This window comes from Nerophis lumbriciformis, linkage group LG13, assembly GCF_033978685.3.
Source record: "Nerophis lumbriciformis linkage group LG13, RoL_Nlum_v2.1, whole genome shotgun sequence".
NCBI classification, from domain to species: domain Eukaryota; kingdom Metazoa; phylum Chordata; class Actinopteri; order Syngnathiformes; family Syngnathidae; genus Nerophis; species Nerophis lumbriciformis.
The window spans coordinates 19,223,972-19,243,975 of record NC_084560.2 but is presented as its reverse complement, the minus strand read 5'-3'; the positions used below and the strand labels follow the sequence as shown (position 1 = coordinate 19,243,975).

Below are 20,004 nucleotides of genomic sequence, written 5' to 3'. Positions count from 1 at the left end.
GTACATATATACATATATACATGTATGTATATATATACATACATACAGTATATGTATATATACATGTATGTATATATATACATACATACAGTATATGTATATATACATACATACATATATATGTATATACATATGTATATATAAAAAACCCAAAACCAGTGAAGTTGGCACGTTGCGTAAATGGTAAATGCAAACAGAATACGATGATTTGCAAATTCTTTTCAACCTATATTCAATTGAATAGACTGCAGAGACAAGACATTTAATGTTCGAACTGAGAAACGTAATTATTTTTTGCAAATAATCATTAACTTAGAATTTAATGGCAGCATCACATTGCAAAAAAGTTGTCACAGGGGCATTTTTACCACTGTGTTACATGGCCTTTAATTTTAACAACACTGAGTAAACGTTTGGGAACTGAGGAGACACATTTTTGAAGCTTTTCAGGTGGAATTCTTTCCCCCAACAGCTTAAGTTTTACAACTTAAGCTGTTGTGGTATTTTAGGCCTCATAATGCGCCACACATTTTCAATGGGAGACAGATCTGGACTACAGGCAGGCCAGTCTAGTACCCGCACTCATTTACTACTAAGCCATGCTGTTGTAACACGTGGCTTGGCATTGTCTTGTTGAAATAAGCAGGGGCGTCCATGATAACGTTGCTTGGATGGCAACATATGTTGCTCCAAAACCTGTATGTACCTTCCAGCATTATTGGTGCCTTCACAGATGTGTAAGTTACCCATGCCTTGGGCACTAATACACCCCCATACCATCACAGATGCTGGCTTTTCAACTTTGCGCCTATAACAATCCGGATGGTTCTTTTCCTCTTTGGTCCGGAGGACACAACATCCACAGTTTCCAAAAACAATTTGAAATGTGGACTCGTCAAACCACAGAACATTTTTCCACTTTGCATCAGTCCATCTTAGATGAGCTCAGGATCAGCGAAGCCGAAGGCATTTCTGGGTGTTGTTGATAAATGGCTTTGGCTTTGCATAGTACAGTTTTAACTTGCACTTACAGATGTAGCGACAAACTTTAGTTACTGACAGTGGTTTTCTGAAGTGTACCTGAGCCCATGTGGTGATATCCTTTACACACTGATGTCGCTTTTTGATGCAGTACCGCCTGAGGGATCCAAGGTCATGGGCTTAGCCGCTTACGTGCAGTGATTTCTTCAGATTCTCGGAACCTTTTGATGATATTACGAACCGTAGATGGTGAAATCCCTAAATTCCTTGCAATAGCTAGTTGAGAAATGTTGTTCTTAAACTGTTGGACAATTAGCTCACGCATTTGTTGACAAAGTGGTGATCCCCGCCCCATCCTTGTTTGTGAATGGCTGAGCTTTTCATGGAAGCTGCTTTTATACCCAATCATGGCACCCACCTGTTCCCAATTAGCCTGTTCACCTGTGGGATGTTCCAAATAAGTGTTTGATGAGCATTCCTCAACTCTCTCAGCCTTTTTTGCCACTTGTGCCAGCTTTTTTGTAACATGTTGCAAGGATAAAATTCCAAATGAGCTAATATTTGCAAAAAAATAACGTTTTCCAGTTCGAACGTTAAGTATCTTGTCTTTGCAGTCTATTCAATTGAATATAAGTTGAGAAAGATTTGCAAATCATTGTATTCTGTTGTTATTTACCATTTACACAACGTGCCAACTTTTGGGTTTTGTGTGTATGTATATATATATATATATATATATATATATATATATATATATATATATATATATATATATATATATATATATATATATATCAATACACAGTATACACATGCACATACTGTGTATATATGGCATGATATACAGTATATGTAAATACATACATACACCGGCCCCAGATGCATTTTTACCAACCAATGTGGCCCCCCTGAGTCAAAATAACTGCCCATGTCTGCCCTACACTTTATTACTTAACAGTTCCACACACCCGTTTCAACTCTTATCTCTGTCTTCTCCCCAGTGCTGTATGACAAACCAGGGCATCAGCCCCAGTTCTACACTAACCAGCAGCACCGCGTCGCCCTGCACGGACAGCCCGTGTTCCACACTCAACAGCACCACAAGCCGCCCCCCTCTCAGTCGCGCCAGCCCTTGTGGAACAATCACCAGCCCCACCTCCACGCTGGAGAGTAAGGACAGTGGAATAATAGGTAAGGGACGGTCTTTAGAATGTATTTTATAACAAATTACGTTGACACAGTCATACTATAAAATACCTGTGGTTCTTTATTAGAAACCATGCTAGAAATTCTGATAATGAGCTCTGTATTTTGTATAGACTGAACTCGGCCCTGTGTTTTAATAGTGTTGGTTAGATGTCTGTCTTGTAGCAAAGAGCAACAACAAAAAGTATTGCCAGACAGTCGTTGCAAATTTAAAAAACTGCCATTATGACAAACTGATGACCTTGCATTGTTGTTTTTGGCTTATATACCGAACAATAAATCTAGGAAGATAGTCGGTACTGCTTTTCTGGTTCCTGTTTTAAGTAATTGTTAATTGTTCAGTGACCATCCATCCCCATTGTAAAAAATCTCAGAAATGTCTGATTCCTAAAATACCCTTTACTCAATTTGGCACAGACAGTGGTTTATAATATTTTTTGGGTGGATAGTAATTCTACAGAACAAACAAATGCGCCACAAAGATATACTAAGACTTAGACTGCCTTTTTATTGTCATAAAGATAAGAACAACATGTTGTTGCATTAGCTCGTTGCAGTGCAGTTTAAAAGAGCAATAAGGTGCAGATATAAATAAATACATTACTGTACAGACAAGTATATTGCACTTTTGCATATGCATCCACGTTTATGGATACTCCATAACACAACAGTTTGTATGTTCAATAGAGATCCGCGGATAGGCAATTATTTCATCCGCAACCGCATCACAAAAGTCGTCATCCACCCGCCATCCACCCGAACTAACATTTTATCAAATCTACACCCACCCGCCACCCGCCCGTTGTTATATATCTAATATAGACGATGCAAGGCATTAGTGAGGTTAGAAAGCTTTTGCCTGTTAAAGAAAGGAGACTGATCCAATGTAGCAGAGACATTCAACGCGTGCCACGCATTAATATCTCTTGGCCACGCATTAGTGGCTAAGAGATATTAATGCATGATAATATTATTTATCATTATTATAGTATTATTGTCATTTCCATTAAGAAAGTATTGACTATTGTTGCCAATGCCCTCAGATCAGGAGTGCGTTCCTCACACTTTGTGTGCGCAGTTGCAGCAAGCAGAACAATGCTTTTAAGAAGTTAGAAAAATGTTTTAGAAAGACTAGGCCTATATTTTCGTTAGGTAAAAAAAATGTTCTGAATTTATTTCAATGAATATTAACTTGTTAACGTTATAATGCTCAAATAGGGACAAGGGCGGGGTGCACAGTGAAACAGTGAACAATTTTGCGACAAAGATGAACCTTTATTGATTGATCTGCAGCCATGACAAAATATCAGACAATCTCCATTGTCAACGACAGGCAGGAAAATAAAGATAAACACATAGCCTATGTTGTAGGCATAGGCTCATACGTTTTTAAGTTGAAATTAAAAAATTAAAAAAAAATGTGCCTCATAAACCTTAGGCTGTCAATCACGCGCACAAACTTAAATTATACAATAACATATGTATGTCATCCCTATTTAAACAAAAATAAATTAAATAAATAATAATAATACATTACCTGCAACTTATTGGCCAAGGCAAATAGCTGGTCTTTTTTCCCCTGGTCTTTAGTATTCCCTTTTTTAGTTTGTCGTGTACCACGTTTGCTGCCGGCGTTGCCTTTTTTTTTTTTTTTTTTTGCTGTTGTGTGGTGTGCTGCAGTGCCTGATGAATAATTGCCTGTTTCAAAGAGTGCTGCTCGTTTTTTGTATGTGGGTAACAACATTTAACTATGTATATATATTTCCGAATTGGTTCAACCGCCACCCGCCCGATCTATTTAAAATCAATTTTTTTTCGTCATGTCACCCGCCCGACCTGCGGATTATCCGCGGACTCTGCAGTTGTGTCCGCAAACCGCGCATCTCTAATGTTCAATACTGCAGTCCTCAGTCTTAAAAGAATACAATTAGTATGAGTCAGTATTTCAGACCCCGCAGAGCAACTCTTTGCAGACTGATAAATAATGTATGTATGCTGTCATAATTATAGACACAACCAGTGGCAACACTAAATGCTGGTCAGAAAGAAACAAACAGTAGTACAACAGTTATAGCCCTTGGCTTTGTTGTGTAAAATCCATACATTTTCTGGGAGGATTTTATGACATTTTTAAACAACATCCCATCCAACTCCTTAACAAGACTTGAAACTTGGGGAAAATAAAATAAAAGATGCGTTGTTCCTAGCAGTCAGATTCTTGACTGCGATTACCGGTTCTTGCCCTTTTGAAGTTTGAATCAGACTGAATTTCAAAAGCACAGTACCGTAATCTGACTTTCCTGCGTTAAAGCTCCTTTGTTGGAATTATGGATCCTTTGAAATATATTTGTGGTCCAAGAGGGGGTTTTTCTACTCGAGAACACCTTCAAGCCGAATAGTAAATGACCATCTGATGTCCTCATGGTAAAAGTATTGACGTGTTGCTGCAGCATCATGCTATCAGGACTATGCTAGAAGGATAGGACAGGGTGTATTTATCCCACAATGGAAAAATTATGTGTGTTACAATGCAGATTTAAAAGATCCACAAAAATAAGGTAAAAAGACATATGAATCCAAGTGGAAACATCAAAGAACCCAAGGGGCATAAAATACTTTGAAATCAATCAATCAATGTTTATTTATATAGCCCTAAATCACAAGTGTCTCAAAGGGCTGCACAAGCCACAACGACATCCTCGGTACAAAGCCCACATAAGGGCAAGGAAAAACTCACCCCAGTGGGACGTCGATGTGAATGACTATGAGAAACCTTGGAGAGGACCGCATATGTGGGTAACCCCCCCCCCTCTCTAGGGGAGACCGAATGCAATGGATGTCGAGTGGGTCTGACATTATATTGTGAGAGTCCAGTCCATAGTGGATCCAACATAATAGTAAGAGTCCAGTCCATAGTGGGGCCAGCAGGACACCATCCCGAGCGGAGACGGGTCAGCAGCGCAGAGATGTTCCCAGCCGATGCACAGGCGAGCGGTCCACCCCGGGTCCCGACTGTGGACAGCCAGCACTTCATCCATGGCCACCGGACCTGTGCCCCCCCCCCGCCCCCTCCACAAGAAAGAGGGGAGCAGAGGAGAAAAGAAAAGAAACGGCAGATCAACTGGTCTAAAAGGGGGGTCTATTTAAAGGCTAGAGTATACAAATGAGTTTTAAGATGGGACTTAAATGCTTCTACTGAGGTAGCATCTCTAATTGTTACCGGAAGGGCATTCCATAGTACTGGAGCCCGAATAGAAAATGCTCTATAGCCCGCAGACTTTTTTTGGGCTCTGGGAATCACTAATAAGCCGGAGTTCTTTGAACGCTATTGCTTAAAAGAGCACAGAGCCAATGCAACCAGCTGCCACTTCAGTGGGACCATTTCTACATGCAGCTACAAAGTAAAGCACAAGAAAAAAACAGAAAATGAGCAAAAATAATATATAATGCGCACATATGATTGCATCATGTATAGACAAACAACACAACAAAACAAAAACACCATCTCAACACCCACATACAATATCAAGTTCATATACCCACGCTGGGTGAGAGGTAGCACGGCCAAAGACAGGAACACACCCATCAAAGCGACCAAAAGGGCCAACTCCGTCCTAAGCTGCCCACCAATGTCCAGTCCGCGCCGATGAGGAAGAATCCATCCAGGGACACCAAAATGTCCAACATATGCTCATCCAGCAAAGGCTCCTTGAAGCTCATCTTTCCTGAAGCTCAATGCCAGCCTCGCAGCCCTGTCTTCTCCTCCGCATCTCCTCTGGTCTCTCCAGGCGGACTCTGGTGTGGCAGAGAGGCAGCAGCTGGTCTCTGGTGCAAACATGGCCATGGCCACAAGGTTCCCTTAAGGCAGATCCTAAAGTCCACAAATAAGTACCCAAAAGTACCGCAGAAATCACGGAAGTGGCACCCATTGTTGCCTAGTCCCAAAAACCACATGAAAACAAGAGGGAAACATCAGGAACACAGAGAGCACACAAGAGCGCAGAACTCCTGCAACCAGCAACCACTACAGTGGCGCCATTTAAAAAGAGACTAGCCAGTTGGTTCGTCACTTAGTCACCAACCCTTTGACTTAACTAATGTTGATGTGACCAGTTTCCTTCATTTGGGTAGGGATGATCCTTGACACAGAAAAATTGACACTGTGGATTTAGATCTAACAAAGGTGTTAACTCATTCTCCTTCTATGCCACATCAATATGGAATGCACTCCCAACAGGTGTAAAAGAAAGTGCATCTCTATCCTCCTTCAAAACCGCACTAAAAGAACACCTCCAGGCAACTACAACCCTAGACTAACACCCTCCCCCTTCCACATCCCACCTCCCGAATTGTAAATAATCAAATGTATATACTTGTTCTTATGCTTTCTGAGCTCACTATGTTCACTGCTCTCTGTACATATCCTACCAAGTCAGAACTACACTGTTCCAATGTCCATTTCTCTGATGATATAATTGTTGATGCCTGAAGTGCTGATATCAACCAAACCAAACCCCCCTGCCCCAACCCCGTCCACATCCCACCCCCCGGATTGTAAATAATGTAAATAATTCAATATATATACTCTGATGATCAACTTGTGTGATGACTGTATTATGCTGATTGTATATATTTGTACCATGAATTGATTAACGTGGACCCGGACTTAAACAAGTTAAAAAACGTATTCGGGTGTTACCATTTAGTGGTCAATTGTACGGAATATGTACTGTACTGTGCAATCTACTAATAAAAGTTTCAATCAATCAATATATTGCTGCCTTTGCACCTGTCAATGTTTACTTTGTATGCACATTAAATCAACAAAAAAATCCTGACTTTGGTGCAATGTTCACGGACTCTAGTATTTGTCTCTCTATTAATGCAATAGTTTTCCGTATTGGGACCATGATTTTGGTCCTAACTTGTTCACACCTCCTCATATGGAAGGTACTTATCCTTGGTGTCTCAAGAAGGGTAGAAATACAAGAACACACACACACTCTGCAGAACATTAGAGAATGCCAACCAAAAAAAAACCAACAATATTGGTGTTTAATGTAAACCCCAGACATGTATATATGGTTGTTCTAATTAAGAAAGGTTTTACTGTAATAGGAGAAAATGTCTTGTGAAAGCCAATGTTTTGAATAATCGGCCCAAAAGAGAATCAATGTTCCCCAAAGGAAATACATAAATGCATCTGCTCTAGCGTGGAACCTCAGAGGGTTGGCACGTCTGCCTCACAGTCAGCTGCGTGTGGGTCTGAATCCCAATGTGGAGTTTGCATGTTCTCCATGCATCCATCCTTCACATGTTAGTTGGACTGGAGACAATAAACATGCTTTATCCTGTGATTGACAGGTGACCAGTTCACAGTAAACGTTGCTTCTGCATCCAGAGTCGACTGGGATAGGCTCCAGCTCACCCAATAAGTGGTAGAAAATATGATGAACAAGTCAAACTTACGTACCGTGCTGTGCAATCTACTATTAAAAGTTTCAATCAATCAATCAATGGTTGGCTGGAGTGGACTTTGTAGGGATTCAAGAATTTGATCTCATGTGAGCAAAACACCTGTCTGGAGTCAAAAATGAGTTATTTACCTTACATTTGACAGAGTTAGTAACTAAATATGAAAAACTTAAATGATGTATTGGTGGCAATCACTAAAAGCATACCTACTGTATGCTGTATGAACCAAGTATTTAAAAGAGTGTCCATTTGTTTGTTGAGTAATCGGGTTTTAAAGCTGTTGAGATAAAATCAAGAGTGCACTGCGTTGTTGCAACTGTTTTATCAGTCTCCTTCAGTTTGCTGTATAAATAACCTGGTTCCAACTATGGGAAGTTGAATTACGTACATGCAGCCCTACACCTTGTCACAACAATATTTATTATGATCATTACAACACGTGCATAAAAACAGGAATTTGGAACATTGCCATCCTGGAAGTAACAATCAATTCCTTTGCATCATTGTCGATCAAGGGAATGTAGTCAAATGTTTATCCGTAGTCGGTAGTGGTTACACAACAGCACTGTCTTTTTAAGTAGATGTTTTTAATATAGGGTAATTTCTTACATATTAATACATATTGTTGCTTAAAGTACCAATGTTATTTTTGTTGTTGGGGCGGTATAGCTCGGTTGGTAGAGTGGCCGTGCCAGCAACTTGAGGGTTCCAGGTTCGATCCCCACTTCCGCCATCCTGGTCACTGTCGTTGTGTCCTTGGGCAAGACACTTTACCCACCTGCTCCCAGTGCCACCCACACTGGTTTAAAAAAATGTAACTTAGATATTGGGTTTCACTATGTAAAAAGCGCTTTGAGTCACTGGAGAAAAGCGCTATATAAATATAATTCACTTCACTTCACTTGTTACAGCTACTGTTTACATTCCATGATAACAAACCCTTCTATTGTCAATTGTTGTCAAGTCAACTGTTTTGAATAGTTTAGTAATTATAATTATGAACTAGATTTTAACATAATAACCAAACATAATCATTAACTCCAAAATTATTATCCATTCCCCAGCCACTGTTACCAGTTCCTCGGAAAATGACGACCGCAGTGGCTCCAGCCTGGAGTGGAGCAAGGATGGCAGCCTGAGGGGCAACGGCCGCCATGGCCTGGCCCAGACTATGCGGGCTGACACCTGCTCTCCTGTAGCAGAGGAAGACTCCAACAACTCGTCTGCCACTTCGGCCGACAACCCTGCCAGGAATGACCAGCAACAGCATGGTGGCGCATCGGCGGCGGCTGCAGGACCACCGCAACCATCATGTCATGCATCAGAGGGGCTAAATCAGTACTCACAACAGACTTCCTCTCTCCTTATGATGCCGAGGCCCAACTCTGTAGCAGGTAAACATTTGTTTATTCTACGTTTCACCAAGTTAATTCCTCTCGCCAATGCACTCCATGAGGCATAGAAGCCTGACAACTATGCATACAGGTCTATCAATTCAAGTGTAAAGAAGTATGCCGGGTTTCTTATGTAGGTAGATAGGTCTTTATTGTCATTGCACAAGTACAACAAAACTTTGTTTTCAGCACAAACCCGTTCAAGATTAGACAAACAAACAGTGTACTGGGTTACTGAACAGAAACGCTGATGGGTCGCCACAAGGCGCCCCGTAAAAGATGGGAAAAAGGTCAACGCTGGGGAAGGATGAGTAAAAAAATACAATCCTTGGGAGCCCAGTCTGGAGTGGGAAAAAAACCTCCATAGCAAAGCACATATACATATTACAACATACATCTCGAGACTTGCAACAGATGGGAGGGAGTGGGGGCTACGGTGAGAGGCTGCAGCTCTTCAGGCGCTGCCCAGCCGTCCATCACCCCTAAGGGATTCGTGTCAAGGGCGTTGGATGAGGGGTGGGGTATGTGTGTGTGGAGTATATTTTTTGTGGACACGTGTGTGTGTGTGTGTGTGTGTGTGTGTGTGTGTGTGTGTGTGTGTGTGTGTGTGTGCGTGCGTGCGTGCGTGCGTGCGTGCGTGCGTGCGTGCGTGCGTGCGTGCGTGCGTGCGTGCGTGCGTGCGCGTGTGCGTGTGTGTGTGTGTGTGTGTAAGTCTGCCGCGTGTCTCTGTTCCGCGTCCTTTGTGTCGTGCAGTCGCTAGTCCAAAGTCAACAACAACAGGTGTGTGTCCATGAGAGACAAGAAGGGAGTTTGTTGTGTCTTCGCGGCACTGTCCTTCGGGAGAGTCTCGAAGCCAGGGAAACAATCTAAGTTAGAATGTTTTGCATGCGAGTGAAAATAAAATTTGCTTTTCACTCTAAATTGTCTATGACTGGTCCTCAAATTCATCCTGCGGGGCAGACAGTCCAATGTTATCCAAATCACAAAGTGTCCACAGTTCTTCCCGCATCCGTCGATCATTTGTGGAAGTTTTGGGGCAGTTTGAAGACTGCCAGCAAGTTCCAATTTGTCGACAAACCAGAGCAACGCGTACTCCAATCCTGTTGTCATAATTCCGAATAGGTGGATATCTTCACGTGCTTGACTGGAAGGGTCGCCAGGCACGCGGCACTCCTTCTTCTCCCAAGAGACCGTCGTGTGTCCAGCAACAACCGCTCCATCATGACAAGCAGGTTCCCCCAAACCCAAGATCTTGTTAATTTCGTTGAGGTCAGTTAATTAGTTCCAATGTTTAGATTTGGAGAGCAGTGCAAAAAGAGGCAATAAGAAAGTTAAGACGAGACAAGACAAAGAAGCAAGCAGGAGAGATAAGAGAGAGGAAAGGGAAGCGTCCGCCCTCGATGAGTGCCAGTGAGATGCTAGCCTAAGAAATTGGTATAGGGCAAAAGTAGTGGATTATGCATTTGCTGTGTGTTGGTCTTGATGGACTGCAAGCCCCTGTATAACCGATCTGTTCTGCATTCTTGCCACGAATTGTGCCTGTTATGGCTGTGTGCTCCATATCCACACAGCTGTGACAGTTGATATTCCTTACAACCCAAACCCCCCGCTGTCTCCACTCCCAGGGGTCTCTCCCACGCCTTCTGTCTATTTATGTTGTTACTGCATTTGACCTTAGGGTTTTGTTTGCTATTTTACCATATATTTCAAATTCTCTGGATGTATCAGGAGTCAAGCCCATAAACATTTAAGTCATCAAAGGATGTCATGTTCTTTTAGAATGCACTGAAATAGAGTAGATTTCTGTGTGAACCCCCCCTCTGAGAAGGTAGTATTCTTTACTAAATGTGGGATAATTGTTTGATTCTGTAAGTAAAGAAATGATAAGACTGCTTTGGTTTAAATATCACAATGGTCATCTTAATGCATACCAGGCAGTGGATGCAGATGCTGGGCCTGACATCAGACAGCCTGAGGCTGAGAAGGAGGTTGTACTAAAATCAGTGGAAAAATATTCTTGGAAATAGAGCAACAAAGGAATTACTTTATTCTCTATACCATTGGCACACAATATGTTCTATTGAAGCTATGCCCACGTTGCAATGCAATTATATGGCTGTCCTTGACTCACATCTCCTGTGGTCCCCCAGAGTCCTGAATCTTTTTACATGTCTCCTGACATGCAGGAGACACATATAGGCACGTAAAGCTAACTGGCCAGGAAACATCTGACAGTTCATGCGTGTGGATTTGTGTGCTTCACTGTGTGTGTGTGTGTGTGTGTGTGTGTGTGCCAAGAGTTTATGGGCTGATGTCATAGTTATGCAGCATTGCCCTCTAGGGTACCTTCAGAATTCACACCTCACATTTTGCGCTGTGCGATGAAGCCCGTAGGGGAGGAAATCAAGGACATGAGAAAATGGCTTTATTCATACACACTTACCAGGGGCTATGTTACCTGTGTGTTGTATTTTACGTATACTGTAATAGTATTTCTCAGACGCGATTAGTGAAGAAGTAAATATAATGTATTAATCTCTAGTGCCTTATCTGCATAAAACACTTTGTTTTGCTTGGATCCAATCTAAGTCGTTGAGCATGAACTGATGAAGCCTACTTGGATGAGAAGCGAAGCGTCTTCTAAGACAAACCAAACAGTCCAGTTGCGATCGATTGAATGCCTTGAGATGAATATCCCAGCTCAGTTCAGTTCAGTTCAGTTTCAGTTTATTTCGAACATGCATACGATACAATGTAATGCATCACATATTTCCAGTTGTTTCATTACAGCACGTCCGAAAAGGAGTAGGCACTAATGCACCCCCATACCATCACAGATGCTGGCTTTTCAACTTTGCGCCTATAACAATCCGGATAGTTCTTTTCCTCTTTGGTCCGGAGGACACGACGTCCATAGTTTCCTAAAACAATTTGAAATGTGGACTCGTCAGAGCACAGAACACTTTTCCACTTTGTATCAGTCCATCTTAGATGAGCTCAGGCCCAGCGAAGCCGACGGCGTTTCTGGGTGTTGTTGATAAACGGTTTTCGCCTTGCATAGGAGAGTTTTAACTTGCACTTACAGATGTAGCGACCAACTGTAGTTACTGACAGTGGGTTTCTGAAGTGTTCCTGAGCCCATGTGGTGATATCCTTTACACACTGATGTCGCTTGTTGATGCAGTACAGCCTGAGGGATCGAAGATCACGGGCTTAGCTGCTTACGTGCAGTGATTTCTCCAGATTCTCTGAACCCTTTGATGATATTACGGACCGTAGATGGTGAAATCCCTAAATTCCTTGCAATAGCTGGTTGAGAAAGGTTTTTCTTAAACTGTTCAACAATTTGCTCATACATTTGTTGACAAAGTGGTGACCCTCGCCCCATCCTTGTTTGTGAATGACTGAGCATTTCATGGAATCTACTTTTATACCCAATCCTGGCACCCACCTGTTCCCAATTTGCCTGTTCACCTGTGGGATGTTCCAAATAAGTGTTTGATGAGCATTCCTCAACTTTATCAGTATTTATTGCCACCTTTCCCAACTTCTTTGTCACATGTTGCTGGCATCAAATTCTAAAGTTAATGATTATTTGCAAAAAAAAATGTTTATCAGTTTGAACATCAAATATGTTGTCTTTGTAGCATATTCAACTGAATATGGGTTGAAAATGATTTGCAAATCATTGTATTCCGCTTATATTTACATCTAACACAATTTCCCAACTCATATGGAAACGGGGTTTGTAATTCTACCCCTTTTCATACCATAGCAATTATATCCCATTTCCTAAAGTAATAGTTTGACTCTGGAACAGATTCATTGAATTGACTTGTTTGTTATGGGAAAACCAAATAGATTTGAAGGGACAAATTCACACATATGAACAATTAAAAGTATCTAATTGACATCACATGCATGTTTTTTGATTGTGAGAGGAAACTGGAGAATATGCCAGCTTCACACACTGAAAATGTGCGGGAGTTCTTTTATTTCCTGTTTGACTTAGACAAACTTTAATGATCCACAAGGGAAATTGTTCATCTTGATCTTGGTTGATCTTGGTTCTGAGTCTTTATATCTCACCTCCTGGCCTGGCAACATGTCTTCATTCTTTGCCGTAAACAATGTCTGAGAACAACCACCTTACTTTATTATGTCTTTGAAGGTACTTCACAAGTATATACACTCCCAGTCGTTCTTCAGCAGATGTCTCTATGGAACCATGACAAAAGCTAAAACAAAAACCTTCTCAGTAATTTTGTGAAATGGGTTTTTTCTTGTATTCATTGTCTGACTAGTTAGGAATCTTTGCGGGTCATTCGATCGGTATCATTATTGTATTGTATTGTAAATATTTATTACGGAAATGTAAAAAAAAGAAGAAGAAAATAAAAATGAGTTGGTCACAGAAGGGGTACTTTTACCGTAGTTGAAAACTGACATATGCTACCCATTCTTAGATTTTTCATAAAACATTTGTGTTGAACTTTTTAAGCCAAATGTACGTCATTCTGTTTTGAAAATCCTTGAGTGATGAGTGAATTCACAGATTGATCATTTCATTGTGAGTGGACTGTGCCCTGAATGGTTATCAAATAGTTACCAGTCCTACAATGTATAATATTGTGACAAAATCGCTAAATAATTATAGTTGAAAAACAAAAAATACGATGAGGTGGCGACTTGTCCAGGGTGTACCCCGCCTCACGCCCGAATGCAGCTGGGATAGGCTCCAGCCACTGCCGCGACACCGGTAGGGACAAGCAGTAGAAAATGGATAGATGAAATGTTCAATGCCGACTTAAATACAAAAGCATCTTTTTTCTACTTTACTGTTATTACGATTCAAGTCAAGGGTCTACTTGATCGGGAGGAAATCATTTTAAAAATACCAGTTTTCTTTTTAACACCGCTGACCATTACTGAGTTTCCTGTCCTTCATTCTCTTTTGACCATTCCTTAATTATACGTGTTTAGAATGACATATTTGACTTAAGCTTTTATAAAGAGATTACAGAGTCAAGGAGCCATATTGGTTTTTGCCACTGGAATCCTATATTTAAGAAATTTTAACGTGAGCTGCTTGTAGTTGAGGTGAACTCGGTTGGGGTTAGGGTGGCTGTGGAATGCTGTAACAGTTCATCTGTGGTGTGCAGCTATTCAGTAATGCCTTGTGGTCTTGCTCAGTTCAAGGTTTAATGTCTTCACTGTAGCTAGAATCTGTGGTGTATCAATGCGTAAGATAAAGAATATGTTGCTTCTATTAAGTTGGTGACATGGCAACAGTTATTCTAACTGACATCTGTATTTTATTAGTAAGACTTAAGTCATCTTCACCTGATCTGTGAGTCTGACGTATTTAAGGACTTCACACAGTAATTGTCTCAAGCTGCTGCTGCTGCAGTGTGACTTAAGTTTAAATTGGGCTAGATATCCATGTATATATGGGCCTTCATCTCAACTGTGTCGTGATGTATTGCTATGGAGTTCATTGCGATGGCGCTCATTTTTCAAAACCCAAACAAACTTGGAAAAAAAAAGGTCACATGGAGATCTAATGAAACCTCCATAAACGTACATTACCGGTAGTTTAATCAAACTATGGTGAAATTTATATAAATATTTAACTTGATGTATAAGGTGTTGGATATTTATGAAAATATTAAATGCAATAACATAGTGCAAGAATAGAACATTCATGCAGTGTTATATTAGTCTGACAGCCAAGATAGATGAAGGCGTTTTGCCCCAGAGGTGAAGATTGTGCCGACTGTCTGCAGGAAATTGCGGTTTTCATGACTTTCTTTTTCATTCAGAAAGTTGTCAAGTGGCAATGGGAGACCTTTTAAACATCGGAAGAACTTCACAAATTCTGAAGATGGCTGTGAGGTTACTTTAAAGGCCTACTGAAATGCGATTTTCTTATTTAAACGGGGATAGCAGGTCCATTCTATGTGTCATACTTGATCATTTCGCGATATTGCCATATTTTTGCTGAAAAAATTTAGTAGAGAACATCGACGATAAAGTTTGCAACTTTTGGTCGCTGATAAAAAAGCCTTGCCTGTACCGGAAGTAGCAGACGATATGCGCGTGACGTCACAGGTTGTGGAGCTCCTCACATCTGCACATTGTTTACAATCATGGCCACCAGCAGCGAGAGCGATTCGGACCGAGAAAGCGACGATTTCCCCATTAATTTGAGCGAGGATGAAAGATTTGTGGATGAGGAAAGTGAGAGTGAAGGACTAGAGGGCAGTGGGAGCGATTCAGATAGGGAAGATGCTGTGAGAGGCGGGTGGGACCTGATATTCAGCTGGGAATGACTAAAACAGTAAATAAACACAAGACATATATATATACTCTATGAGCCACAACATACCCAGGCTTATATTTAATATGCCACAAATTAATCCCTCATAACAAACACCTCCCCCCTGCCGTCCATATAACCCACCAATACAACTCAAACACCTGTACAACACACTCAATCCCACAGCCCAAAGTACCGTTCACCTACCCAAAGTTCATACAGCACATATATTTCCCCAAAGTCCCCAAAGTTACGTACGTGACATGCACATAGCGGCACGCACGTACGGGCAAGCGTTTGGAAGCCGCAGCTGCATGCGTATCCAACTTAAAGTCCTCCTGGTAAGAGTCTCTGCTGTCCCAGTTCTCCACAGGCCAATGGTAAAGCTTGACTGTCATCTTTCGGGAATGTAAACAATGAAACACCGGCCGTGTTCCCACCTACAGCTTTCTTCTTTGCTGTCTCCATTGTTCATTGAACAAATTGCAAAAGATTCACCAACACAGATGTCCAGAATACTGTGGAATTTTGCGATGAAAACAGACGATATAATAGCTGGCCACCATGCTGTCCCAAAATGTCCTCCACAATCCGTGACGTCACGTGCCGGCGTCATCATATTGAGATGTTTTCAGCAGGATATTTCGCACAAAATTTAAAATTGCACTTTAGTTGCAATTGTGTATGTAATTGCAATGTTAAGATTTCATCATTGATATATAAACTATCAGTCTGCGTGGTCGGTAGTAGTGGGTTTCAGTAGGCCTTTAATGCTTCTCAATTATTTTTTGCCATGCTCATTGATCCTTTGCTGGCACCATCACCTACATGCCACCAAGCCAAAGACGTGTGTATTGTTTTCTCATGCCCCCCTGACACCTTATCATGCCCGCCCCACTATATGAGAAGTAATCGTCTAATGATAATAAAACTTTACAAGATATCTGTATGTCATGTATGCAAGCATGTGTTAGCACAACCAATAGGGCAGTGTTTGTCAACCTTTTCTGAGCCAAAGCACATTTTATTAATTGACAAAATCCCGAGGCACACAACCAGCAGAATTCATTGAAAAATGAATCTCAGCAGCCGATATCGACAATAAAAAGTCGTTTTCGCAATTGTTGGATATGAATTCAAACCATAACCAACCATGCTTCACTATAGCTCTTGTCTCAAAGTAGGTGTACTGTCATGACCTGTCACATCACGTTGTGACTTATTTGGAGGTTTTTGACGTTTTCCTGTGTGTAGTGTTTTAGTTCTGGTCTTGCGCTCCTATTTCGGTGGCTTTTCCTGTTTTGTTGGTATTTTCCTGTAGCAGTTTCATGTCTTCCTTGAAAGCTATTCCCAGCACCTGCTTTGTTTTGGCAATCAAGATTATTTAAGTTGTGCGGACGCTATCCTTCTTTGTGGGGACATTGTTGATTGTCATGTCATGTTTTGGATGTACTTTGTGGACGCCGTCTGCTCCACACGCTGTAAGTCTTTGCTGTCCTCCAGCATTCTGTTTTTGTTTACTTTCCAGCAAGTTCAGTTTTAGCTTCGTTTTGCATAGCCATCCCTAAGCTTCAATGCCTTTTCTTAGCGGCACTCGCCTTTTGTTTATTTTTGGTTTAAGCCTTAGATACCTTTTTACCTACATGTTGCCTCCCTCATATTGTGATCACAACAAACCGTGTTTCCGACATCTACAAAGCAATTAGCTACCTGCTGCCACCTACTGATATGGAAGAGTATTACACGGTTACTCTGCCGAGCTCTAGACAGCGCCGACACTCAACAACGGCACATTATTTGCGGATTATAATTACTGGTTTGCAAAAAATATTTTTAATCCAATTAGGTGAAATTACATAATCTCCCACAGCACACCAGACTGTATTTCACGCGGCACAGTGGTTGAAAAACACTGCAATAGGGGTTGTGCTAACCCATATATAGCTCCCCCACCACTGAACACACTTGACAAAATGATAAAGCCGTGTAATGTTAGCTTTACACAGGAACTTCTTTGGAACAAAATTCTGATCCATTTTTGTGACAGCTGTGTCCTTCAGGCGTTGGGAATTTCTTTGTACATACAAAGATATGAATGTAACACCTGATATACCTTTAATAACATGTACAATATCAAAGTCTGTGTACTACATGTCCTCCGTGTGGATCAGTGGTTCTCTATTATTTACTGCCACGCCCCCTTTAGGAAACAAAAGATGTCCACACACCACCTGAATTGAAATCCTAATGAGACCCTGACAATATGTATTTATTTATGTATTCATTATAGTATGTATACTGTTATGGTTGATACTCCTGCCACCTCTCATTCTGCTGAGCGCAATGCGGGCCACGCCCACAGGCGCTCCCCCTCGGCTGCGGTGGCGTCTCCGTGCGGCTGTAATGATTCAGCAATCAACACACCTGCCCGTGATGAGCGACCTGCCTTCATAAGCCAGTGCGTCTTGAGAGCCAGTGCCAGAACGTAGCTTCTCGTACACTTCCCGTCGCCCTTCTCCGTTGTCGAGATGTGTGTCTCGTCTTCCTGGATCCCCTTTGGACTTCCTCTTGCCTCTCTGGACTTTGACCTCACACCTGCCCACTGACCACCACGCCTCACTCCGGCCCTTGACCTTCCGCTTGTCTTTTGACTTCAGAGCCTGCCTTGCCCTCTTTGGACTTCCGCCTCGATCTCAACACGCACCTTCAACACCCGCTGGTAACCACTCGCATATAATTACCACACATAGTCACACAAATATAGTCATATATTTGGATTACGCACAAACCTCACGTACATCTCAAGCTGTTAATAAATACGCTGACAGCTAACAACGTCACTGTCTCACTCAATGTTCCCTCTAAGGTGCGCGCCTGTGCAATTGCGCACTGCTCAAGCGTCCTCTGCGCACGGCAAATCTATGCCACGCACAAAATCAAATAAAAAAATAAGCGCATAACAATTTTCGACACGACACGGACACTACAGAGAAAACAGTTTTCGTCATCATTGTTCAAATATTGTAACGTTTGTCGAGACGCTTTGAGGACATGAATTCCATCCATCACTTTACTGAGCAAAACTCTTTATTGTCGGCCATAAACACATCACCAAAACATTAGTAAAAAAAATGATATCTAGCAAAAGTGGTCATTTTCTGCAGTACAAACCAGACCAAAAGCAACTTTGTTCCATCAACAGCAGCCACTCGCTTTTTCTCACTTACGCCAACACATGCACATATGGCACTTAGCCAGTGATGCGTTTACAGCCACACAAAAAGTCGGACAACTCCAACACCACACATAAAGTGTCATTCCAGGTCGTTACACTATGATTTACCAATCAAATGTGTTCTTATTCTTGTGTCATTTATTAGGAATCTTAATTTATAAATATTAATCATGAAATGCTGTTAGTATATTAAATAAATACTAATACAAATATATTTTTTACAAACAGGAAGTTGCAGGAATGTACACATGATCCCCTGCTTACATCTCATTGTGCAACATGTGAATGTTTTAATGGGAACTAAATGCAATGTCTGAAAGGGGTACAAACTATTTCCAAAGCAGGACCTCCACCCAGACAAACAATACAAGTACACAGTTCATGAAAAACAATATTTTTTGTTATTGTCATTGTAAGTGGGCCTAAACACTTATATGAGAAAATAACCTCATGGAAATGACTGCTGTCATTTGATTATAATAACAAGAGAGTGTTGTCTGTCTATCTGTGTTGGCCCTGCGATGAGGTTGGGACTTGTCCAGGGTGTACACCGCCTTCCGCCCGAATGCAGCTGAGATAGGCTCCAGCACCCCCCGCGACCCCGAAAGGGACAAGCGGTAGAAAATGGATGGATGGATGGAAATTGAATATACAGCCCTAATTTTACTACAATAAATACAAAATATTATGAAAAAAATCGTAGTATTGTGGAAAAAAGTGGCGATATCATTTAATTTATTTTACGAGCATTAATATTATCAGGAGGAAAATTGTCAGAATGTTATTAAATGAAGGCCACAATATTATGTATTCCTTTGTTATCTAAAATTCAGTCATAGTATAAAGGAAGAAACAGTTGCAAATTTACTAGAACAAAGTCGTGAAATTACAGCAAAAAGTTGTGGTTTTACGAGTAAAAAAAAGTCATAATATTGTGAAAACTAAATTTTATTTTATTGATTAATTTACTTTAAGAAGAAAGGAAGGAAGGAAGGAAAAACTTAACTAAAAAAAAATGTCATTATTGGTGAGAATACATGTTAAGATGATAAAGTCATGATATTATGAGGACAAAGTCGTAATGTTACTAAAATCAAGTACCGTATTTTTCGGACTACAAGTCGCAGTTTTTTTCATAGTTTATGAAAGTTGCATAATGTTTTTTTCCTTCTTTATTACGCATTTTCGGCAGGTGCGACTTATACTCCGGTGCGACTTATACTCCGAAAAATACGGTAATTGAACTACAAAAAGTTGTGGTTTTACGATTTAAAAAAGTCATAATATTGTGAAAACAAAGTTTTATTTTTCATTAATAAAAATATTTTTTTTTACAAACAGGAAGTTGCAGGAATGTACACATGATCCCCTGCTTACATCTCATTGTGCAACAT

The 20,004-nt window shown here is 41.0% G+C and overlaps 1 protein-coding gene across 3 annotated transcripts in view; it reads left to right on the top strand.

Moving 5' to 3' along the window:
• LOC133613775 (protein TANC1-like) overlaps positions 1-20,004 on the top strand; it is a 256,853-nt gene that overhangs the window by 157,377 nt on the left and 79,472 nt on the right. For all 3 annotated transcript variants that reach the window (XM_061971555.1, XM_061971553.1, XM_061971554.2), the window contains exons 6-7: positions 1,983-2,172; positions 8,727-9,056. In XM_061971555.1, the coding sequence (XP_061827539.1) occupies positions 1,983-2,172; positions 8,727-9,056 (520 nt within the window). The remainder of the gene's footprint in view (positions 1-1,982; positions 2,173-8,726; positions 9,057-20,004) is intronic.